This window comes from Rhinatrema bivittatum, chromosome 5, assembly GCF_901001135.1.
Source record: "Rhinatrema bivittatum chromosome 5, aRhiBiv1.1, whole genome shotgun sequence".
NCBI classification, from domain to species: domain Eukaryota; kingdom Metazoa; phylum Chordata; class Amphibia; order Gymnophiona; family Rhinatrematidae; genus Rhinatrema; species Rhinatrema bivittatum.
The window spans coordinates 118,366,757-118,392,884 of record NC_042619.1 but is presented as its reverse complement, the minus strand read 5'-3'; the positions used below and the strand labels follow the sequence as shown (position 1 = coordinate 118,392,884).

Genomic DNA, 26,128 nt, shown 5'->3' with positions numbered 1-26,128 from the left:
TCTACTAGGGCTGATTATGTTACACAAGCACAAAAAATGATATCTAGATTTTAACAGAGGGGATACCCACTTAAACTTTTGAAAAAAGCCTATAAAAGCGCCCTATATATTAATAGGGACTTACTTTTTCTCCCTAAAACTAAGGATACAACCCCAATGGTTAATTGCATCTTACCCTTTTCTACCATGAGCCATGAAGTCTCTAAAATTATTCGCACACATTGGACAGCATTAGCCCTTGAATCACACCTACAAAGTTCCCTTCGATTCACATTCCGCCGCGGCAGGAATATGAGAGATAAAATTATTCATTCTAAATTTACGCAACATAAACACACACATAAGAGTGGTTTCCATAAACCATGTGGACATTGCTCAGTCTGCAAACACACTATGGTTCTGTCTGAATTTATACACCCAGTAACCACGAAGATCTATACACTTTATGCCAATTCAGATTGTGAGTCTCAAGGTGTGGTATATGTGATATTTTGTCCATGCAATAAATTGTATGTAGGGAAAACATCCCGTAAAATAAAAACACGGATTATAGAGCATAAATCCAACATTAGGACAGGCAGCAAGAACATTCTGTTGGTGGCTCACTGGTTAGAGGCATCGCACACAGTGGAGGAATTACAATTTTTTGTTCTGGACGTGGGTCTCGATCCCGGGTAGGGGTGGTGATTTTGCAACAATGTTAATTAAAAGGGAACAGAAATGGATATACATTTTAGACACAGTAGTTCCCAAAGGATTGAATGCTGAGCTTGAATGGCATTATTTTATCTAAAATGTATGTAACGTCATAGGGAGTGTTGTCTGTTGGGTAATTTATTAATTAGTCACCACTGTGACAAGCGCCGTTCCGTGCCAAAATGACTTACCTGGGCTTTAAATTCAGTGTTTAGGATCAGCACTTTGTGCTCCTGAATCATGCACAGAACGCTATGAGACACAGGTATGTGGATTTTAACATCTCTTTGTCTGTTATCGGGTTGCCTTTCATACCCTTGGCTAGATATTTAATCTCTCTCGTTTACAGATTGTTGTTATAAAAAAATCCCCCCGAAGCAGCTGGACAGGCGAAACACGGGTCCGTGTCGGGGATTGCTTCTAAAAGAATCTGATATGTGATATTAATATCTCAGGAGTTACCATATTGAAGCAATAAAAATTTTCAAAAAAAGTACAGTCCAAGTGAAGTTTATGTGCACTTGTGGTACCGTTCATCTACAGAGTAGAGTGCACCTACGCTCCGGTGTTTACCTGGAATCTCTGTAAATAGGCCAGCAAAGTAGAATTCTTATGAGCTTTTAGCAGAATAGAAATCACTGTGGAAAATGATACCCCCTTCTTGCACAAGCATGATCTTTCAAGCACCAAGCCATAAGATAAAATGGAGCTGGATCTTCCATGAGAATTGGGCCTTGGTGTAATAGGCCCCAATTATCTAATAGTTGAAGTGGGGGCTCCAACCTATTAGAGATGTGAATCGGGACCGGAATCGGTTCGGTTCCGGTTCCGATTCAAATCATGCATTTTTTTTCGTCCAGCCTGATCGTTTTTTTTTTTATCGGCTGCGCCCGATCTGATAAACAAAAAAACCACCCTGACCCTTTAAAACCACTCCCTTAGCCTCCACCACCCTCCTGACCCCCCCCCCCCAAAAACATTTTAAAATTACCTGGTGGTCCAGCGGGGGTCCCGGGAGCATTCTCTCGCGCTCGGGCTGTCGGGCCATCCAGTGGACGGCTGGTGCCATCTTTAAAAATGGCGCCGGCCATCCAGTGCTCCTACCATGTGGCAGGGGCCGGCCAATGGCACAGTTACCCTGTCACATGGTAAGGGCAAAGGGCCATCGGTGCCATTTTTATTAGTGGCAGCCGACGGCCCGAGAGCGGGAGATCGCTCCCGGGGCCCACTGGACCACCAGGTAATTTTAAAACATTTTGAGGGGAGGGGGGTCAGGAGGGTGGTGGAGGCTAAGGGAGTGGTTTTAAAGGGTTGGGGTGGGTTTTTTATTTATCGGCCGACAGCCCGAGTGCGAGAGAACGCTCCCGGGACCCCCGCTGGACCACCAGGTAATTTTAAAACATTTTTGGGGGGTCAGGAGGGTGGTGGAGGCTAAGGGTGCGGTTTTAAAGGATCGGGTGGGTTTTTAGGTTGTGTCCTAACTCCCGTTAGTGTGCACTAACCCGATTAATGATTTTTCCACGATAAATCGGTGGAATTTCTATTGTATCGCACTCTTTAACGATTAATGACGATTTAAAAAATATCAGACGATATTTTAATTCGTCAAAATTCGATTCACATCCCTACAACCTATCACTTCATCAGATCACCATAACCTCATCCTTCATGGACCATCTGGAGCTACCAGTATGAACAATGACAGGGGATCTTCTAACTGTATCAAGTTCTCTCTTCGAAAGGCCAAGAAGGAAAAACATAAAGGAGCATTTTCTTTGGCCATGGCTGAATCAGGACATCAATCCTGTTAAAACCCTACTCCTTCCAGTGACTAAAGAATCTGTTAGTCTTGAAATTCCTGTGAGATGCCATCAGATCCATGAAGGGAGGGCCCCACTAGTCTAGTATCATCTGAAAGGCTTCCGAGCTGAGCTCACACTCTCTAGGGTCCAATGTCCTCCTGAAAAAGTGGGCCCAAATGTTCTCCATTCCTGCAAAGTGAATTGATGAAATTTGCAAGGTTTTACTCTGTCCACCGGAAGAGCAAAGCTACCTCCTTTGCAACCATCATGGTCTGACTGGCCCCCTTCTCTGTTCACATAAGCTACTGCTGTGACATTGTTAGAGAGCACCCTAACTGCTGCTCCCTTCAGTACAGTAAGAAAATGTAGTAGGGCTAGTCTGATCGCCCTGATTTTGTCAGGGCTTGATGTGCCAGTAAGAGTAACACCCTAGACTGTAACAGCTTAAAGCAGGACACAGGGACAGGACAGGGCAAACTAGAGCAGGACTAGGACAGGCAGGAGTCTTCACCTGTACCAGCCACCTCCCCCCAGATTGAGCCTTTGGGTTCTAGTGGCCGGCAGGACTTGGGTGGTCCAAGGGCAGAAACTTATAGGTGTTGGGTTTGTGGCATGATGTGGACCCTTGGTCGAAGTGGCGATGACTCCTCCCATGGGGAGGGGCCCCATGGGGAACCACAATGATAGGCTACACTCAATAGCAAGCGGACACAGAGGAAAGGAAGCTTTATTATACTGCTGTGAGGAAGATGATACTTGTCCGAGGAACGGACAGCGCTGTAGTCCAACGATATCACAGTACGGCTCCAGATAGTCTCAGTAGAATGTAGATGATCTCATCCAGATGTAGTGAAGGTCTGGTGATATTCCGCAGTGCAGAATAGGCCGTGAACCTGAAGGGTGCAGCAAGAAGAGCCTTGGAGCATAGTAGTACTCACAGGATAGCAGCAATGATAGCTTCCTTCAGTAGTCAAGTGAAGAGAAGGACCCGTGGTCCGAGGTGCAGAATACCCAGAGCAGGATAGGCCCTCAAGGAGCGAGTACCTAGGAGCATCGAGGGTACCTGGAATAAAGCAGACAGGACCCCCGAGGAGCGGGTGTCCTGAAGGTTAGGCAGAATAACCCCAAAGGGCAAATTGAAGCGAGGGGCCCCAAGGAGCGGGTATCCAGAACTTCAGTGGTAGCAAGGTACCCCGGAGGGTAGTGAGGAATCTAAGCGAGCAGCTTAGAAGCGGTCAGAGTACCAAAACCAAAGTCCTTGCTAACTCGTTGTATTGAAGCGGAGCGGAGATTTAAATACCCAGAGGTACTGACATCATGCGGTGGGGCCGCCCCCGAGGTTCCCGCCATGACGTGTTTAAGAACGTGGGCAGCATGCGCGCACGCGCCCTAGGAGACCTCAGGAAGAAGCATGGCGGACGGGGACCCCCATGCTGACTCGGAGACGCCGAGGGGTTCGGCAAACAGCAGCGGAGGCAGCCATCCTTCCGAAGGAGGAGGAGAAAGGCAAAAGAGAGATGAGGCAGAGCAGTTGCAGCCGTCTGCGACCGACGGATGCAACAATAGGTGGTGCACGCTAGACGTGCAGGGGCACCACTGAGACTAGGCAGGATGGATACAAAGGTAGAAGGTGCCCTCAGATACACTCAGAACAGAAGTTCACCACAATAAAGGCAAGGGCGAAATAAACAACCAAACAGACAAAAGTGAAGGCCTCGATAATGGAGCCAAATAGAGTATAAGGATTAAGACAAGGAAACAGATAAGACAAACATAGAACAAAATGGCCAGTAAGGAAGGGCCATACAAAACAAAGGTGAAGGCAACAGGAATCCAAATAGGAGCAATAGCAAGCTTTACTCTTGGGGGAATTCTGCACAAAAAATAAAAAAATTATGCGCACAAAAACTTAAAATTCTGCAAAATTCTGCATACTTTATATTGGTCAAAATAACACAATATACATGACAGTCTTTAAGTAATTAATTTAAAATGTAATGCAGAAAAAAATGTTATTACTTAAAAATGCAGAGTTTTAAATATTTTGAGCAGAATTTCCCTAGAAGTTCACTGTAAAAGTGTCCCTTCCAACCTCTCTCTCTACTCCCCTGTAGTCTCCTTTCACTTTGCCCCATCTCCACCACCTGCCACTATCTCTCCTCTCCCCCTCTAGGCTCAACCCCTTCCACTCTGTTTACACTCCCAGAGTTTGATCCCTCTCTCAGTACTGCCCCTCACACAGGATCCCTCTGTCCCGCTCTTTCTCACACACAAATACACATAGGCTCCCTCTCTCTAGGGCACATACACACCCTCTCATACAGGCTTCCTCTCTCTCTTGCATACCTCCCCCCATATAGGCTTCTTCTCGCTCTTGCACACACACACACCCTCATACAGGATCCCTCTCTCTCTCTCGCACATACACCCACAAAGGCTCCCTTTCCCTCTCTTGCATACACCCTCACATACTCTCTCTCACACCCCGCTACACACAGGCTTCTTCTCTCTCTCTCATACATACATGATCCCTTTCATCCTGGCTCTCACACATACACAATCCGTTCACACAGGTTCTCTTTCTCACACATACACAGACCCTCACACAGGCTTCCTCTCTCACAAATAAGCACCCTCACATACACACAATCCCTTTTTCATACACACCAGCTCCCAATCTCTCACACTTAGAAACGCTCCTTTACAATCTCCCCACATATTCATCTTTCTGGAACCCACACTCACACACCCTCACAAATGCTCTTCCCCCCCCCCCCCCCCCCCCGGATCGCAGTCTTACACACACATATCTCTATACACAGACTCTCTCTCCCCAAGGCTGCTCCATTTTCGCCAAATTCTGTGCAGAAAATGGAAATTCTGCACAGGAGGGGAAAGCTTGGCCACAATTAGGGCTAGAGAGACCCAAGCTGAGGCAAGGTACTAAGAGCAAGGCAGGGCTTTTAAGAGTGTGGCGGCGTTTGAAGATGGTCACCAGCAGGAACTTTAAGCCATAAGGCTTGGAAGACTGAGCAGCAGGGAATATAGTCCACTGAGGGACCCTGCTGGCAGGAGGCAGTACTGCACATAGGTCCTGACAGGTTTTCAGCCTGTGATGGACTATGAGGCTTTCTCCTTGGTCCGTAGATCTTGAGCTACCTGACTGCAGTATTGGGCTCCCGGGCCCACCAAGCTTACATCTAAGGTAACCACAGTCCAAACGGGAGGCTCAAGACTCATTCCTTTTCAAAGGAATCATCCACCAAGATAAACTCTCCCTCATGGTCATTGACAGGAAAAGACAAACTTCTTATTCCCACAACTGTGGGGACCAGTGAAACAGAAAAGACGTCTGCAGAGGCCAGATACAAGGTAGCCTCCACATAACCCAAAAGAAGATAATCTCAAGCCTTGGGGGCTTACTGAGAAAGAAAGATTTGCACCTGAAACTGCAGCTTGGCTACACTTTACTGTGTTATGAAAACACTGTCGACTCTGATGTTGAAGACAGCTCCCAGTTACTCCAGAGACCATGAAGGAACCAGATTGTTTTTCGTGAAGTTCACTACCCAACCTAAATCCTCCAGGATCTATTTGAGAATAAATGACCTTCTTGAAATGAATTGGCCCTTATTAGTCAATTGTACGTATTGATGAACCATGAACTCCTCTCTGTGCAAGAAAACTGCTACTACCATAATCACCTTGGTGAAGGTCCTTGAAGCTATAGTGAGGCCAAAGGGAATGGCTCTGAATTGGAAATGTTTCCCTACAATGAAAAACTGAAGAGACATTTGATGATCTTCCAAGATAGGAATATAAGAATACACCACCAAAAGATCCAGAGATAACAAGTACTCACCTTGGCTCATCGCCACAATAACTGAATGAAGATTTTCCAAAAAAGGCATCTGAAGGCATTTCTTGAATTTTTTTCAGGTCAAGAACAGGTCAGTAACAACTGTCCTTTTTCGGACTCGCAAAATATATGGAGTACTTGCCATTACCCGGAGACTCAAGCAGCACCTGGACCAGAGTCTGCAAGACCTGCCGTCTCCCCAGAGAGCTCTCCACTGCAAGCTTCTTGGAACTTGACCCACATGAGGACTCCATCAAAGCGTCGGAAACAAGAATGATGATTCTATGGAACATCTGTGTACTGGAACCACCATAGAGAGGACCTACTGACCCTCATTGGATTGGCCAGGTAGTTCCTGAAGACCTGGTGTTGTTACTGCTTGGCTTTCTGGCGCCACAAAAAGACTGATTCCTTCCTCTGAAGTTGCTTGCTTGGGAAGATGACTGCTTCCATGATCTATACCTTCTGGACTCCCTGAAATGACCACGACTTACCCTCACCCCACAGAAATCAATACCAGCCCTGCCAGCTGATGCTCCCTCTCCCAAGTCCCCCAAACTTTGTATCATATTTTGAATCCTATAGACCTGAAAAGCTTCCCTGCCCCCACCCTCAATGGCAAAACAATTTAATTGAAGTTCTCCTAGCATAAGGTCACCCTCCCTCACCCCCATACTAACCATCCCACTCCAGCAGGACCCCCACACAATTACCTTACCCAAACCGGTCTTTTATTCAAAGGGGTGTAAAAACCAATTATCTTTATCAGGAAATCCAGCAGCACTTACCCAGCTAAAAGTGCCACTGGCCAAAGGTAAATTGTGCTCTGGGAATGTCCACATTGTTACCTTTTTTGATCCAGCTAAATTCTATGTGGGCAGCAATTTGCCCAGACAAAATGTAGCCAGTCAACAGGGGAAAAAATAGAAACAGCAAGATTTGCCTAGCTGATTCCCAAAGTTAACTGGACAAACCTTTTGAATAGGGATCTCAATGCTGATAAAGATACATTTCCACACTGCTTCTGGTCTTGTCCTTTTAATCCATCGGTTTTGGTTTAGGGCCCACAATTATATTTCAAGCACTGTACACATACTTGGGAACTCTGCAGATTTCACTCAGAGACTCAGGAAATTTGCATCAATTGCCTGATCTCTGGTGAAATACTAAAAAGCTCCAGGCCTCTTTACTGCTACAGCTACTCCCTTTTAGTAAGGCTATAGAGAACACATGGAGAGGAGTAAGCCTGGAGCACACATATCATGGGCAGCGTATGGGGAGAAACTGGAGAGGTACAGTAACAGACACAACTCAGTCTATGATTGCAGGACTTGAGACTTAGCTGAGGGTATAGTGAGGGTGCACAAGTCAGGGAGCTGGGACTTATGAGAGAGGGTGCAAAGAGAGTGTTGGAGTCAGAGAGGAAGGGGAAGAATAGTTATTTTTGCAATTAGAAAAAAATGTCCTGATTAATAGAAAATGCAACCTGGAATGCCAGTGCACTAGCATTAAGACTCCAAAATATATAGAGTTCTGCAGTGAACACTGACAAACTATGTACAATCATACCTGGGAACTTTTGAGTTGTGGTCACCCTGTTGGTTAGTGGGAGGGGTGGCGGAGAGAAGGAATAATGCATATCAGCTCTCTCTGTTCCACCCCCTCCTTGCTATGCCACAAATTCTACTCTGCCACCACCATTTTATTCCCCTCCAGTGATGAACCCAGGATTTTATTATGTTGGCTGGAGGACAGAGGCCCCACTATTACACAGTGAAAAATCCAATTTCATAGTATAATGCAAATGCAACTCTGCACTACAAAATCCTCTATACCTTCCACTTTCAATCAGTTTTTAGATATTTGGGAACCATATGTAAAGTCTCTGACTCTTGTAGGATGCAGTTTGATATTGAATGTTTAATAGAAACCTGTCCAGTACCTATGTTCAGTTGATGTGTCTTTTTCGAATGTTTTACTGGGCTAACCAGCATTCAGTAGCAATTACAATCCAAAACAGCAAGTGGCTGTTTCAACCCTAAACAACTTGCATTGGGTAACTTGCACAGAGCATTAATTCGTTACAACTTTAAATATCTGCAGTACAGATTAGATGGACCATTTTGATCTTTATGTGTCTTCATTTATTATGGGGGGGGGGGGGTACCTTAGTCAACTTTAGGGAAGAGAGGGCTATTTTGTATTCTGTTTTGAACCTCAGGGAGTGCCAGCTCACAAAAGCTAGTCAAGAAATGTATTATTAGTCCAATAAAAAAGCATCATCTTCTAATTTTTTTGTCAACTTGAATGCATAGCAACTACACTACTGTAGTGATCAGATGTGGTATAGTGAATGGAATTTACTATATTTTATACTGCCATGTATATTGGTTTGCATTTATTTTAAACTTAAAGTTAATAAACCAGTTTTACATAAAAGCTGCTCGAGCTAGTACTACCGAAGACCCTAACAGCGAGTGGCAGCATCATTTACCAGTCTTAAGTATTAAAAATATATCTTTAAAAAGCAGCAGAATTAGCGGACCTGTAGTAAGAGGGACTAAATCCGCTTTCTCTGATTTTGCGATAACTTACTTTTCGGAACTGGAACTTTACTATTTGCGCTCCGCCCCTTTCGGTGGTGAGATGTTGAAGCATGCATTGAGCATGCGCTACAGTGCTTTCCGCAGGTCAGAGCCGAAATTGGTTTACAAGCAAGCTCGCGCCTGCAGGCGGCCTGTGACGTCTGGGTGTAGATCTGCTGCACCCGCGGGCAATGAATGTGAAAGTAAGCGAGGAAGGAGGTTGTCTGAGGCAGCTGCGCGGTGTAAAAAAAGGATTCCGTAGTTGATTTAAAAAGCGAAATTTAAGGAAAAAGTCGCCTATTTGGCAAGACTGGTTGAAATGTTGACGAAGAAGACGCGCGAGACTGCTGCTCGAGGCGACCAGTGGGTGTTCATGGCAAAAGGTAAAGAAATGTTCGTTCTGGTACTTCGGTACTTCCCCAGGAAATGGCGCGAGAGCGAGGACATGGGGAGCTCAGTCAGAGCTTGGCTGTTCCTGAGCCTTTGGCCTCTTTCCCCGACAGTGGTATAATGAACGGAATCGGTGTTTGTGCACAGGCAGAAAACTTAGGATGAATGTACAACAGGAATACGAGATGAAGTACTGAAAAAGTGTCTTGGCGAGAAAAATGAACCAGATGGTGTGGCTATGTGTGCACGTTTACTTAAAAAATGGAAGAAAATATTAATACATAAACATAAGTTACTCAATACTAAGAGACAGGCATGAAAGACTGAAGGTGATACATTGAGGTTTCTAGCTAGACTTTTTGCTGCAAGCACAGATACTTTTTGTTACTAGATGTGAAATGTCTTATATTTTAAAATAAAAGCAGAAACTTATCGAATCCAATCTTTTTCTGGTTGTCTCTAATGACTCTCTACATAGTAAACCAAGGGAAGGTGAAAAAAGTCCATTTTGCAGCAGTGAAAAACATTTTCTTCATGTCCTCAAATATGACCATCAATTTAGAATTACTGGATTAGAATGGAATTGTGGTGAAAGATAATACAATATCTGATTTTGTGATATGGGATGCAAAATCAAGTAACCTTGTTGCATGCAAGACCTTAAGTACTGGCTTACACATGAACCTAAAATATGTTCTACATGCTTTCTCAAATTTCAAAATTGAGTAGCAAAACAGGCATGCGGAACAGTATTCTGTTTCATTATTCTCTGTTCCTCTCCTATCTATTGCAGAAGTCAGTCACATAAATAATGGCAGAAAAAGACCAAATTGCAATTCTTCCACTGGGTGGATGAACATACAAATTTGCATACTCAACCAGCTCCATGATGTCCTTCCCATCTCACCCCCCCCCTCCCCCATCCCAATTCCTTTTACCCACGTTTTCTATCCTTTTCCTGCTACTGTTCTTTGTATCAGTCTCAGATGTGCCCAAAATCTATTAAAGTACTGATTTTCAAAATTCCTCCACAAGTAGGCCATTTCAGGTTGTCATCCTATATGATTCTTACATGGAATCCAGCACTTGACTTTTTTTTTTTCCCATGTCTTATTACTAGGTTTTCTACTAATCCACTTAGCTATCAAAACCAGCAAAGCTATTTCCAAATCATCTAGTTTCCCTGTATTCATGGAAGCTTGGGTTTTAATCATGGTCCACCCTATGCAGGTTACACCCTAATGTGTTCTTCAAAGCCTGATGAAGCCATTATTTGGGTCATAACCGCTACTTGGTACAGGTTACCCCAGTGCCTTCTTGGAAGGATATACAATTAAGGATGTAACTGCTGTTGCTGCATACAAGTTAACTGTGGCTAACCCCATGATCTGGATGCTACTAGGTCATGTTTCCACTATCCCTTCTCTCTCTCCCTTTTTTTTTTTTAAAGTAAGGATTCATTCATTCCTATAACACTGGCTTGTTAGGAATGACACTACAAACATACAATCCACAGCGAACACTAAGATCTCAAAATAAAGGACTATTAACCATTCCTACAATACAGAGCATACATCTGACACAAATAAGAGATCATATGTTTTCCATAGCAGGTCCAAAGTGCTGGAATTCTCTGCTTGAGATGCTAAGTATTTTACCAGATGAAAGATTTAAATGCAAACTAAACCCTTGGCTATTCAAAAACACACATAAACTAAAAAAAAAAACATCAGAATACACTGAGCCACAAAGACAAGGAGTATAGTTAATCTAATCATGAAGAACAAACCAAATAAGAGAATGTAAAATTCTTAAAACAGCTCTCTATGGGGGTTATTTTCTAAGGTGTTATCGCATACGTTAGGGCCCTAACGCATGCGATAAGGCCATATCGCATGTGAAAAGGGCCTTTTCGCATGCAATATGCAAATTAGGGGGAGGAGTTGGGACGGGGAGGGGCAGGGAGTCGGCGGTGTCTTTGCTGCCGGCGATAATGTTGCGCACCGAATAGCACCACCTTTCACAGTGGCGCTATTCGATGCGAAAGCCGGCAGCCAGCGCACCGCTGTGGTGTGAAGGCTGCGGGCTTCGCAGGCCCGCCCACCGTTTTCGCAGGATTCATCATTCTGCGAAGAATGATGAATCCTGGCCTAAGATGTGTAAACTCTCATTTTGTTTTAATCCCCCATACTTCTTTACCTTAAATACTAGATCAATTTTTAATATGTACTAGATAATTTTACCTGATAAATATTGAGTTTCTGTGAATACCACCTCTGTAACCAATCGTCTGTTAGCAATAATTATGAATGTTACCTTGTAAACCGTTGTGATCTATACATGGAATGACAGTATATAAAATGTCTAAATAAAGATTCCTTTATCCAATAAACATAAAATTGAAAAAAAAATTCCTTTATCCATAATCCCATAATCCCATAACTTTCTGAAGTCCATTGCTATTTTGATCCTACAACTGATTCCAGGAGGGCATGACAGGCATCCACCACGCTTTCTATGAAAAATATTTTCTGACTTTCCTGTGTCTCCCCCCTTGGAGCAGTAAGTACATCATGACTCCCTAATTCTTTCCATTGAAAACAGGTTTACTGCTTGTGCATTATTAATACCTTTCATGTATTTAAATATCTGTGTCATATATCACTATTGGGTGTGGGGCTAATTGAATTGCCTGGCCATAAGACTATTGTGTTGAGGAAGAACAGAGTCTTCTGTCTGCAGATATTCCTGTATTTACAAGGATTCCAGAATTGCTAAGTGAACGTTTACTGTTTAAAAGATATTAGAACCAAGTATAGAAGCTGTGTATAATTGCATAATTGTGTGCCTTGGTTATTGGAGGTGACAGATTTAACTGAAACCAAAAAGAGTGGAATCTAGACAGGTTTTTCTGGGTTTTTTTCTCAAACCCAGAAAAGCAAACTTTCAATGGATAGATAAACTCACAATAAGTGTATGCCAAGGAATATTTTGATCATTGATAATCTCAGCTGTGAAAATGGAGTTAGTTCACCTTTAAAGCTGAATTAGCTACAGTAAAAAAAGGAATTAGTGATAATCTCCAAGGAAGCATCACCCACTTTACAGCATTCGGGAATCTCTTCTCTCCCCCCCCCTCCCCCCTTCCCTACAGAAGATTCAGAAACAGATACGTTTGGTATGATAAGACCTATGACCCAAAGATACCCATTCTTCAGACTAGTGCAGCCCAGATGCTCTCTTCTATTTGCACAGTGCACCCAGAAACCCAAGAGTAAATGGATTAGAGTGGATTCTGTAGAATAAGTTCTGTGATGCAGAGGCACCCACACTCTCAAGTGACACAAGTACAAAATGCCTTCTGTGTTTTAAAAAATGAAGAAGCTCTAACAATGGAGTCTGATGTGGGATCAGAAAGGAAAGAAGAAACCCAATTCACACAAATGCCATAACACAACCAAAAACTATTTGAAGAAGCTCATTGCGCTGGGAGACTCGACCATCAGATGCACTAATTTTGGAATTCTTTTTGAGGGGAACACTATAGTTAAATACCTTCCAGGATCCTCAGCTGGTAGAAATGTTAATCAAATAGTTAATGCAGTCAATGAAGAAAGTAAAGATTCTGAAATTGACCTTATCATTCTCCTTGGAACCAATGATCTTGCTAGAAACAACATCCAAACCATACAGAGATTTCCAGACTCTGGGGAAGCAGGTTAGGCACATGGTGAAGACTAAAGTGTTACCTGTTCATGGAAAGGGGAAGGAGAGGCTGAGCCATTTAAATTTCAATGCATGGCTCAAAACCTGTTGTAAAGAAGAAAGTTTTGGATATATTGGGGGCTAGAGCCATGTATGGAACAATAAGAGGCTCTATGTCGATGATGGCTTACAACTGTCTGTGGCAGGAAGAAAGATCCTAAGTGGAAATATTCACATCATATACTATAAGGCATTTAAACTAGAGGATGGGGGTGGCAAAAGGAAATTGAAACATCACCCCCAACATTTCCAAGAAGTGGGTGAAGACATTAACAAAACTAAGCTACATAGAGCAGAAAAGATGTCCAAGGAGAAAAGCTGGAAAGCTGTGAGCACAAATGTCCATAATCTGGGCAATAAAATGCCTGAACTGCAGGCTCTAATGGTGGAAGCAGATTTGGACATCATTACTGTTGCAGAGACATGGTTCACTCAGTCTCATGATTGTGATACATCCATCTCTGGCTATAACTTGTTTAGGAAGGACAGAGTACAGAAAAGGTTGTGGAGTAGCTCTTTATGTCAAACAATATCCATGCAAATGAAATGCAAGGGATATGGGGTAGGGAAGAAGCATAATGGGATGTAAAAAAAAATGGTGCTTCCAATTATATCGGTGTGGTCTACAGGCCTCTGACTCAAACAGAAAAACTGGACAGAGATCTGGTTGAAAACATCTAAAAGGTGAGAAAGAAGGGGAGAAGTGTTGGTAGTTGAAGATTTTAATCTGCTGGATGTGGATTGGAGTATCCCATCTGCAGAATCTACAAGAAGTAGAAAGATAGTAGATGCTTTTCAAGGGCTCTGTTCAAACACATGGTAATAGAACTCATAAGGAGGGTGTGTTACTTGACGTGGTGCTCACAAACGGGGATAATGTTTCAAATGTCCGAGTAAGTGCCCACCTAAGCACCAGTGATCATCAGACGGTACGGTTTGATATTGCAAACAGGTTACAGAGAAGACATACAAAGACCCAAGTTTTTTGAATTTCACAAATACAGACTTTGTCAAAATGGGAATGTTCCTAGAGGAAGAACTGGAAGACTGGGAGAAAATGATTGAGGTGGAACTACAGTGGCCAAACTGAAAGGTGCTATTTCAAGGGCAACAAATCTATATGTTAGAAAAGTAAACAAAAGTAAGAGCAAAAAGAAACTGAGCCTGATTCTCAAAGGAAGTGGCTGAAAAAATATTGGCAAAAAGAACAGTGTTCAAGAAGCATAAAGGATCCCAAAAAGAGGAACACAGAGAAGAATATCTGGTGAAACTGAGGGAGACACAGAATCAAGAAAGCAAAAGGTCAAGGGGAAGAAAGTATTTCCAAAGAGGTAAAGCAAGGTGACAAATATTTTTCAGATATAACAGAGGAAGAAGGAAGGTCCAAAGTGGTATAGTGAAATTGAAAGGTGACTAGGAACAATGTGTGGAGAGAGATGAACAAATGGCAGACATATTAAAACAAATACTTCAGTTCGGTGTTCACTAAAGAAACATAGAAACATAGAAATGACGGCAGAAGAAGACCGAATGGCCCATCCAGTCTGCCCAGCAAGCTTCACACATTTTTTTTCTCTCATACTTATCTGTTTCTCTTAGCTCTTTGTTCTATTCCCCTTCCACCCCCACCATTAATGTAGAGAGCAGTGATGGAGCTGCATCCAAGTGAAATATCTAGCTTGATTAGTTAGGGGTAGTAGGGGTAGTAACCGCCGCAATAAGCAAGCTACACCCATGCTTATTTGTTTTACCTAGACTATGTTGTACAGCCCTTGTTGGTTGTTTTTTCTTCTCCCCTGCCGTTGAAGCAGAGAGCCATGCTGGATATGCATTGAAAGTGAAGTATCAGGCACATTTGGTTTGGGGTAGTAACCGCCGTAACAAGCCAGCTACTCCTCGCTTTGTGATTGCGAATCCTTTTTTTCTTCACCCCTGTCGTTGAAGCTATGCAGGATATGCGTGAAGCATCAGTTTTTTTTTTGGTTTTTTTTTCCCTGCTGTTGAAGCAGAGAGCTATGCTGGAAATGCGTGATGTATCAGTCTTTCTCCCATGCCGTTGAAGCAGAGAGCCATGCTGGATATGCATGGAGAGTGAAGTATCAGGCACATTTGGTTTGGGGTAGTAACCGCCGTAACAAGCCAGCTACTCCCCTCTTTGTGAGTGCAAATCCTTTTTTTCTTCTCCCTTGCCGTTGAAGCAGAGAGCTCTGCTGTATATGCATTGAAAGTGAAGTATCAGGCATATTTGGTTTGGGGTAGTAACCGCCGTAACAAGCCAGCTACTCCCCTCTTTGTGAGTTCAAATCCTTTTTTCCATTTCCTCTTGCTGTTGAAGCTTAGAGCGATGTTGGAGTCACAGTAAGCATGTGTATGTTTATTGAATAAGGGTATTGTGTCCAGGCAGTAGCCATCATTCTGGCGAGTCACCCACTCTTCATTGGCGGCCTCTTGACTTTATGGATCCACAGTGTTTATCCCACGCCCCTTTGAAGTCTTTCACAGTTCTGGTCTTCACCACTTCCTCCGGAAGGGCATTCCAGGCATCCACCACCCTCTCCTTGAAGAAATACTTCCTGACATTTGTTCTGAATCTTCCTCCCTGGAGCCTCAAATCGTGACCCCTGGTTCTGCTGATTTTTTTCCTATGGAAAAGGTTTGTCGTTGTTTTTGGATCATTAAAACTTTCAAGTATCTGAAAGTCTGTATCATATCACCTCTGCTCCTCCTTTCCTCCAGGGTGTACATATTTAGATTCTTCAATCTCTCCTCGTACGTCATCCGATGAAGATCCTCCACCTTCCTGGTCGCCCTTCTCTGTACCGCTTCCATCTTGTCTTTGTCTTTTTGTAGATACGGTCTCCAGAACTGAACACAGTACTCCAGGTGAGGCCTCACCAAGGACCTGTACAAGGGAATAATCACTTCCCTTTTCTTACTCGATATTCCTCTCTCTATGCAGCCCAGCATTCTTCTGGCTTTTGCTATCGCCTTGTCGCATTGTTTCGCTGTCTTCACATCATTAGACACTATCACCCCAAGGTCCCTCTCCTGCTCCGTGCACATCAGCCTTTTCCCCCCCCCCCCCCCCCCATCGAATACAGTTCATTCGGATTTCCACTCCCCATATGCATGACTTTGCACTTCTTGGCATTGAATCTCAGCTGCCATATCTTCGACCACTCTTCCAGTTTCCTTAGATCCCGTCTCATTCTCTCCACTCCTTCCGGCGTGTCCACTCTGTTGCAGATCTTAGTGTCATCCACAAAAAGACAAACCTTACCTTCTATCCCGTCCGCAATGTCGCTCACAAAGATATTGAACAGAAGACCCTGGAGAAGGAACATTGCTGGTAGTTGAGCGTGGATGGGGGGGATGACAAAACTTTGTTTATGGAACAGTGTTTGGGAAGAAGTAGGCAAACTGAAAATGGACAAGGCCAAGGGACAAGGGGCTGGATGAGGTACATCCCAGGATACTGAGGAAGCTCAAAGATGGGCTGGCAGGTCTGCTGAAGGACCTTTTCAGTAGATCCCTGGAAACAGAAGAGCTGCCATGGGATTGGAGAAGATCGATGTTGGATCCGCTTCACAAGAGTGGTAGCAGAGAGGAGGCTGGAAACTACAGGCCAGTTAGCCTCACATGGGTGGTGGGGAAAAATGAGACTCTGTTGAAGGAAAAGATAATGAATTAGCCACAATCTGGTGGCTTGCTGGACCCAAGGTAGCATGGATTCACCAGGGAATGGTCCTGTCAGACAAATCAGATTTGATTTTTTTTTGATTGCATGACTAGAGAATTGGATCAAGGAAGTGTAATCGATGTGATCTACTTGGATTTCAGCAAAGTTTTTATTATGCTCCCACACAGGAGACTTGTGACTAAAATGAGAAGTCTGGGTGTGAGCGCACAGGTGGTGGAGTGGATTACAAACTGTTTTTTCGATAGGAGAAAGAGTGTAATGGTAAATGCAACCTACTCTGAAAAGAGAGCCGTGGTTAAGCAGAGTGTCACAAGGATCTGTGTTAGGACCGGTTCTGTTCAATATCTGTGAGCAACATTGCGTAAGGGATAGAATGTAAAGTATGTCTATTTGCGAGGATACTAAGATCTGCAACAGAGTGGACATGCCTGAAGGACTGGAGAGAATGAATAGTGATTTAAGAAAGCTTGAAGTGTGATTGAAGATTTGGCAGCTGGGATTCAGTGCCAAGAAGCGCAGAGTCATGGATCTGGGATGTGGTAATCCAAAAGAGCTGTATGTGATGGAAGGTGAAAGACATATGTGCGCAGACCAAGAAGAGGGATCTTGGGGTGATAGTGTTTGGGGATGTGAAGATGGTGAAGCAATGTGACAAGGCGATAGCTAAAGCCAGAAGAATGCTGGGCTGCATCAAGAGAGGAATAACCAGTAAGAAAAAGTAGGTGATAATGCCCTTGTGCAGGTCCTTGGTGAAGCCTCACCTGGAGTTATTGTGTTCAGTTCTGGAGCCCATATCTCATAAAGGATGGAGGCGGTCCAGAGAAGGGCAGCAAAAATGGTATGGGGTCTGTTTCGGAAGACTATGAGGAGAGGCTGAAGGATCTGAATATGTATGCGCAGGGGAGATATGATACAGACCTTCAGATACCTAAAAGGTTTCAATGATGTATGGAATTCGAACCTTTTTCATTGGAAAGAAAATAATAGAACTAGGGGTCACGAAATGAAACTCGGGGGGGGGGGAGACACAACTCAGAACCAGCATCAGGAATTATTTCTTCACAGAGAGGGTGGTGGAAGCCTGGAATGCCCTTCCAGAGGAGGTGGTGAAGAAGAAAACAAAGAATTCAAAGGGGCATGGGATAAACCCTGAATCTTAAAGGCTAGAGGAGGGAAATGAGATAAGTGTGCAGGGGGGTAAATTGCTGGTACAGCGGTTACTATCCTTAGCAGAAGGCATGGAGATTACTACCTTTAACCAATATGCTTTGATGCTTTTAATGCAACTACAACATTATCTCTGATAATCTGCCAATAGGGAGATCTGTATGTATTGGGTGATCCCCAATTCCAGGGTGATCAATGGTTTATAATTGTGTTGGGGAAAGAAATTTAATTTGCTGTGGTTGCATAGCCTATGGACATAAACCAATTAATCCTTATGTTAATGCTTTTCTTGTTTCATTACAGAATTAGGGCCTTTAATTTTTTCCTGAGCCAGAGCTAAGTACAAGTTGCAAACTTTCTGCATTCAGTGGTGCTGGGGTTCTGCAAGGTCTGTTCTTGTACTTCCAAATTCTCTTTAAACAGAAATTTAGAACTCAGTTTAGAGATGCCTTGCTCTTTCTGCTTGGAGCTTTATGTGGAAGTAACAGTAGAGGCACCACAGGAAATGCTCTTGTAGAGGATCTTAAGTGAAAGAGAGAGGGTCAGAATAGTTAGAGTAGAAAAGTCGGTAATATTCATCTGCTTGCTCTTTCCAGATTCTCTGCTTGATCTTCCGAAGAAGTCCGAGGAAGGTGCTTTGTTTACGAGGCTGCGTAATCCAAGCACAGGCAAGTTTTGAATTTTTTTTTTTTCTTCAGTCACTACTGCTGACCATAGAAGCCTGTTGACATAAAGAACAACACACTCCCCTCTCCTCTTGTGGGAGATGGTTTCTTTAACATGCCAAACATAAAATTAGTTGAAAGCAGCAAAATAGTTGGGTTAATGACATCTTTTGTATGGTTAACGAATCTTTCAAAAATGTGATTCTTATTGAGCTATTTCCTTAAGAATTTTGTCCTGCAACATTTGGTAGCCTTGTGAAGACTTTCAGGGATTTTACAAGGTAAAATAATCCTAGTATGACAGCAGCTATTCAGCAGTGTAAAGTTTAGGTTGTAATTTTGTAACATTGCATATGTTAGCCAGCAGATATGCACACAAGTTACACCAATTTTTAAAGCGGACTTACCTGCATAAACCCACTTTGAAAATTAAGCCAGCAAAACTGTGCACACAGTTAAACCTGTCATTTAGTGCGCATGGTTTTACAGAGAGAATTTGCACGGTCTAAGAAAATTGGTCCCATCACTAGCATCAGCAGGTGTTCATCACTCAGGAGGAGCACAAAAAGTCTGACTCCCAACATCCATATGACCCTTCTCCCTGGGTCCTTATTAGGATGCCTCTTCGGTCCCCCGGTCATCTTAGGGTTGTAGGTCAGTATTCCTTCTTTGTCCGAGTTGGAGGAGGGTTTTAGGGGTGTACCCTCTGACTTTCCACCAAATTTCTAGATCAGTTCTTGCCCTCACCCCAGAGGATTTGTTATATTCCAATTTCTTGGGCAAATTTGGGAGGGGCAAGGATCATCTCAGGGAAGTTTTCGATGTCCTGCATGTCCTGGAACACCTTCCAAATCAGATGCTCTACCAGTGCCTCAGGTTCTAAAAGAATTTCAACCAGGATGTGGGAACACCCAAACTTCTGTGCATTGGTGGCCAGGAAACTGGATCTGAAATACAGGGTGGTGGTGATAATGGTGGAATCTGAGATTAAAAAGGTAAAAAAAAAGACTAGGTTCTATTCGAACAGTCCTCCTATAAAGATTCAAGACTCCTGAACTCTTATGGAAAGGAGTTCTTCCAAAGTGCAATGCTTACTGCAAGGATAGCCAAACATCAACTGATGCAATACCTACACAACTGCTTCAGTAGAATAAGACAGTCATGTCCACCCTGTGTGAGGAAAATGAAGCTTGTCAACATGAAGTGACAAAAATGTGAGCATCATTTCATATATTCCATACATTTTGACTCAGCAGCCACAGTTTCAGTTGCAGCCATTGAGGCCTGGTGTATTGCATGGCTCTTGAGCTAGTAGGCTGCAAGAAAACATCTACAATAAGCTAGCTGATGGACCATGCTTGGGTGATAACCTTTTAGGTAACAAGATCAGGGAGACAATTTCACAGCGCAAAAAGCAGTCTGTGGTTCTTCAGTCTTCCAATGATAAGCCTTCAATGTAGAAACTCTCATATTTCACACACAAATGCGCCTACACCCAGTGTCGTCCCTTTTGGGGATACCAGCACTATCGCACCATCCTGATTCAACTACAACAGCTCCCACCTAGGAGACAGCCACAAGAATCTTGACAAAATCGTCCCAGTAGCCTCCAGTAAAAGCAGCCACGCTTCCTTTCCACCCCTGATGGGAGGAAGGATCCATTTGTTTCTTGAGCATGGAAAATGATCATCAAGGACTGTTGAGTCCTCATGATTATGGAGTCTGGGTACCCCCTTGTATTTCTCTCACCTACCCAGGCTACACCTGTGTGGTGTCAACCCGGATTCATCTTATTCGTCCCAGCTTCATTCTGAACTGGACAAGTTGCTTATCTAAAGGGTGATTCAATAGGTTCCTCCTCCACACAAGGCCGGCTAACTTTAAAACTTAACTGGCTATATTCAAACATATCCAGTTATGTTTCAAAGGTAGCTGGATACATGTAGCTAGATAACTGTAAACAAGTATATTTGGCTAGATAACTTGTCCACTAAACAGCCTACTGAATATAGGCCTCATAAATGTATTTATTTTTATATTCTGCTTTTTGGCACTTCAATGCAGATTACACTCAGGTACTACAGGTATTTCCCTGTCCCCAGAAGGCTTACAATCTAAGTTTATCTGAGACAATAGAAGGTAAAGTGACTTGCCCAAAGTCACAAGGAATGGGATTTGATACCTTGTTTGTAGCCCACTGCTCTAACCACTTGCCTACTCCTCCACTTCACTCTTGGGGGCTCTCCGATGACCTCCACCAAGCCGTCCTTTCCAAAATGAGTAGGATATGCTAACGAACCAGCATCAGGCACAAGGTATATAGTCTCAAAGGGAATTCTGTATTCAGATGCAACTCTTCGAATTCAGAATGATTTTGTACGCATCTTCTGCTGGACAAGTTAATTCGGATGGACATCAGTCATGATGTTTATGTAAACAAGCAAAGGGGAAAGGGCTCTTGATCCTCTGTTGCGTGGGCTCTGAACCATGGAGCCTACCATCAAGCCAAGTACCTTCCAGGCATCTCCATCTTGGTGGTGGACCATCTCATTTGGATTTTACAGCTGCACAAGTGGTCTCTGAAGCAGGCAGTGACAAAAAATCTGTTTGCCTGGAGGAGCCAGCTGGTAGTAGATCTGTTTGCATCAGAAGAGAACTGGAAGTTAGAGAAATTATGTTCAATTCTTCCCAGCAGATACAAACTTACAGCAGATGCTTTTCTGCGCAGATGGGATGTAGGTCATCTTTATGCCTATCCTCCACTACCTTTAGTGGTGAAGACAATCCAGAAGCTAATTCAGGATCAAGGAGAAAGGGTCCTCATGTCTCCAGCTTGGCCCAGGCAGGTTTGGTTGCTCTTCCTGAGTCAACACTTGGTATAACCCCATATCCTGCTTGGAACTGATCCATCTCTCCTGTCCTAAGATGGTGAGTGACTGCAATCTCCAAACCTTCTTTATCTCAATCTGATGACATGGAGATTGAACGTGCTCTGATATTGTTGTGGGCGCGTCCCAGGAATATGAAAGTCTTAGTGGTCTCTGCCAGGAAGCCATCAACCAAGCCACACAATCTTTCCTTTTATTGTGATCACATCAACAAGATTCTGTGAGCATTAGACATTGGTGCATTACTCGCCTTGTATGCAATTCTTATAATCTTGATTGCCTGGGCATAGCAATTGCCAAAAGTACATTGTAAATTTGACCTCCTGAATGTATCACGCATTTATGCACTAGCAGGCCTCCTGATTACAGACTTAGTTAAGGGTCATCAAATGAGAGCCATGGCTTTCAGTGGCTCATCTGCAAGCCATTCCTATTAAACACCATCTGCAGAACTGCTATTTGGTTGTCCATGCACACTTTCATGTCCCATTACTATCTGGACAATCTGTCAAGCGACAGGAGGTTTGGACAGGCGCTTTTATATAATCTTTTTGCTTAGTAGTCTACTCTCCACAGGGAGCTGGGCATGGATTCCTTTTTCAGTAAGTGCTCTGCTACACCCCTCAGCTTGGGGCTCCTCATGTGTCATGGCTAACTTATCCCTGCCTGTCAACAGAGTGCTTACTGTAAACAGGATTCTCCATAGACAGCAGGATGAATTAGCCATGCTTAATACCCATCCACCTCCCCTGGAGAGTTGACTGTTGTGTTTAAGCTTTCTAGGTATGTTGACTGAGGGGATGCCCATGGGAATTCCCGCACATGCTCAGTGGAGCAAAGCTGCTCTGAGCTGAAAGTGGTCCGTTCAGCGCCGGATTTATCGGGGGATGTCGCCCATGTATCATGGCTGATTCATCCTGCTGTCTACAGAGAGCCCTGTTTACAGTAAGCAAACTCATTAACTTGTCTAAAGTTGTGAGCATAATTTTATCTAAGTATATTCAGCGGGACATAGACTTAATTGGCATCTCAGAGACATGGTGCAAGGAGGACAACCAATGGGACAGTGTTATACCGGGGTACAAATTCTATCACAATGACAGAGAAGAGCACCTGGGAGGCGGTGTGGCGCTTTATGTCCGGGATGGCATAGAGTCCAACAGGATAAACATCCTGCATGAGAGTAAATGCACAATTGAATCTTTATGGGTAAAAATCCCTTGTGTGTCAGGGAAGACTATAGTGATAGGAATATACTACCGTCCACCTGGTCAAGAACCTAGAAGATGTGATAGATCTGATTGACAAACTGAAGAGTAGTAAATCACCTGGACCGGATGGTATACACCCCAGAGTTCTGAAGGAACTAAAAAATGAAATTTCAGACCTATTAGTAAAAATTTGTAACCTATCATTAAAATCATCCATTGTACCTGAAGACTGGAGGATAGCTAATGTAACCCCAATATTTAAAAAGGGCTCCAGGGGTGATCCAGGAAACTACAGACCGGTTAGCCTGACTTCAGTGCCAGGAAAAATAGTAGAAAGTGTTCTAAACATCAAAATCACAGAACATATAGAAAGACATGGTTTAATGGAGCAAAGTCAGCATGGCTTTACCCAAGGCAAGTCTTGCCTCACAAATCTGCTTCACTTTTTTGAAGGAGATAATAAACATATGGATAAAGGTGAACCGGTAGATGTAGTATACTTGGATTTTCAGAAGGCGTTTGACAAAGTTCCTCATGAGAGCTTCTAGAAAAAGTAAAAAGTCATGGGATAGGTGGCGATGTCCTTTCGTGGATTGCAAACTGGCTAAAAGACAGGAAACCGAGAGTAGGATTAAATGGGCAATTTTCTCAGTGGAAGGGAGTGGGCAGTGGAGTGCCTCAGGGATCTGTATTGGGACCCTTACTTTTCAATATATTTATACCTGATCTGGAAAGAAATATGACGAGTGAGGTAATCAAATTTGCAGATGATACAAAATTGTTCAGAGTAGTTAAATCACAAGCAGATTGTGATAAATTGCAGGAAGTCCTTGTGAGGCTGGAAAACTGGGCATCAAAATGGCAGATGAAATTTAATGTGGACAAGTGCAAGGTGATGCATATAGGGAAAAATAACCCATGCTATAATTACACAATGTTAGGTTCCATATTAGGTGCTACTACCCAAGAAAGAGATCTAGGCGTCATAGTGGATAACACATTGAAATCGGCGGTACAGTGTGCTGCGGCAGTCAAAAAAGCAAATAGAATGTTAAGAGTTATAAGGAAGGGAATGGTTAATAGAACGGAAAATGTCATAATGCCTCTGTATCGCTCCATGGTGAGACCGCACCTTGAATACTGTGTACAATTCTGGTCGCCGCATCTCAAAAAAGATATAGTTGCGATGGAGAAAGTACAGAGAAGGGCAACCAAAATGATAAAGCAGATGGAACAGCTCCCCTATGAGGAAAGGCTGAAGAGGTTAGGACTGTTCAGCTTGGAGAAGAGACGGTTGAGGGGGGATATGATAGAGGTTTTTAAGATCATGAGAGATCTTGAACGAGTAGATGTGACTCGATTATTTACACTTTCGAATAATAGAAGGACTAGGGGGCATTCCATGAAGTTAGCAAGTAGCACATTTAAGACTAATCGGAGAAAATTCTTTTTCACTCAACGCACAATAAAGCTCTGGAATTTGTTGCCAGAGGATGTGGTTAGTGCAGTTAGTGTAGCTGGGTTCAAAAAAGGTTTGGATACGTTCTTGGAGGAGAAGTCCATTAATGGTTATTAATCAATTTTACTTAGGGAATAGCCACTGCTATTAATTGCATCAGTAGCATGGGATCTTCTTAGTGTTTGGGTAATTGCCAGGTTCTTGTGGCCTGGTTTTGGCCTCTGTTGGAAACAGGATGTTGGCCTCTGTTGGAAACAGGATGCTGGGTTTGATGGACCCTTGGTCTGACCCAGTATGGCATGTTCTTAGGAAACTTGTGCACATAAGTCTCGCTGAATATTTCCCCAGACAGATTTGCCGCTCACTGAATACTGATCTTTTGCTTGATTTATAAAAAGCAAATTTCTCTTGTGGTTGGGTTCAGATATGTCACTGATTAAACCAAAGACCATGCCTTTCTCATGCTGAGCTTGCAAAATCCCTTAATCTGTTTGCTTGTTTTGTTTTGTTTTGTTTTTTAATTTTATAGTCTACCTTTCAGCCACTTTAAAGTGGATTACATTCAGACACTGTAGGTATTTCCATGTTACCATAGGGCTCACAATATGTTAACCTGAGAATGGAGGGTGAGGTGATTTGCCTAAGGTGACAAGGAATAGGGGTGCAATTTGAATTCTGGCTTCCCTCATTTACAGCAATCTAGCAAATTTTGCATCAGTCTGTCATGGGTTTTCCATACAGCTATATCCAGCCATATTCCTCAGATAAACTAGATGTTTGTGGCATATCCTGATATCAGTTAAAATAAAACAAATTTTCTTTCAACAGGAGAAGGAGCCCTCTTCTTGTTCTCCAGCCATGCCCAGCAGTTGTTTGAGATAAAAGCATTTAATGAAGATTACCATTCTTGGTTTATTGGTCAGTCAGTTCAACATGGTGAGTAACAGCACAAGTTTTTGCCTTAACTTGTGACTTGGTATGTTTTGAGAGATTGTTCCCCCCCCACACACAGTACCTTTTGATGCATAACCCTGGGTATTGATAGTACAGCATCTCTTGCTGAGGCTAGCATTTCCTCTGATTTCCATCCCCTTTCTTGATAAAGTTGAGTCTTGTCCTTTGCAGATGAGGAAACACTTCATTTAATAATCCCACTTTGCTTTTTCTTTATGTACATGTACAAATTATATAGAGCTTCATATAAATATACACACAGCTCCTGACAGCTCAGAGATAGCGTCTGCGCCGGATTAGAAAATTCTGTGGCTCATTTTATATATGGTTTGAAATGCCCAAAGTCATTTTACTTTCTGGAAATCTTTGCATTCTTAAGCATATTACTCTAGAAAATAATTTTCCAATCTTTGTTATATGTTTTTATGTTTTTATTTCCTTTCTATATTTAAGTTCACTTTTATTTTCTTTTTTTCATTCCTCCTTTTCCTTGTCTTTTATGTTCTGCTCTGCTCTCCTCTCAAAACTCATTCACTATATCCCCTGAGTCTTTTTTTCCTTCTCCTCTTACAGCCTCTCCTCTTCTTTCTTTCTCTCCAGCTTCTTTTCTTTGCCCTTCCATAAGAACCTATGAATTGTCATGCAGGGTCAGACCAAGGTCATTCAAACCCAGTTCCCTGTCTTCAAAAAATGGCCAATCCAGGTCGCAAGTACCTTGGCAGATCTGATTCCTGTTACTCGTTCCCAGAGACGGCGGCAGCTTTCTATAGTTAATAACATGGACTTTTCCTTCAGGAACTTGTCCAAACCTCTTTTTTTTTTTTTTTTTTTTAAACCCTGCTATGCTGGACACATTGGTCACGTCTTCTGGCGACAGATTTCACAGCTTGAATAGTGCGCTGAGTGAAAAAGTACTTCCTATGAGTTGTTTTGAATCTGCTGGTTGTTTAGTTTATAAAATCACAAGTGGGGTGGAACGGGTAAATA

The 26,128-nt window shown here is 43.1% G+C and overlaps 1 protein-coding gene across 4 annotated transcripts in view; it reads left to right on the top strand.

The window, feature by feature from the left end:
• The first annotated feature begins 9,023 nt into the window (after positions 1-9,023).
• RNASEH2B (ribonuclease H2 subunit B) overlaps positions 9,024-26,128 on the top strand; it is a 76,380-nt gene continuing 59,275 nt past the window's right edge. For 2 of the 4 annotated variants that reach the window (XR_003856923.1, XR_003856924.1), the window contains exons 1-3: positions 9,024-9,325; positions 18,561-18,632; positions 25,016-25,123. Coding sequence is in view for 2 of the 4 variants with exons in the window: in XM_029602817.1 (XP_029458677.1) it covers positions 9,262-9,325; positions 18,561-18,632; positions 25,016-25,123 (244 nt within the window). In the remaining 2 variants the exon portion in view is untranslated. The remainder of the gene's footprint in view (positions 9,326-18,560; positions 18,633-25,015; positions 25,124-26,128) is intronic. The other 2 variants (XM_029602817.1, XM_029602816.1) reach the window with 1 other exon arrangement.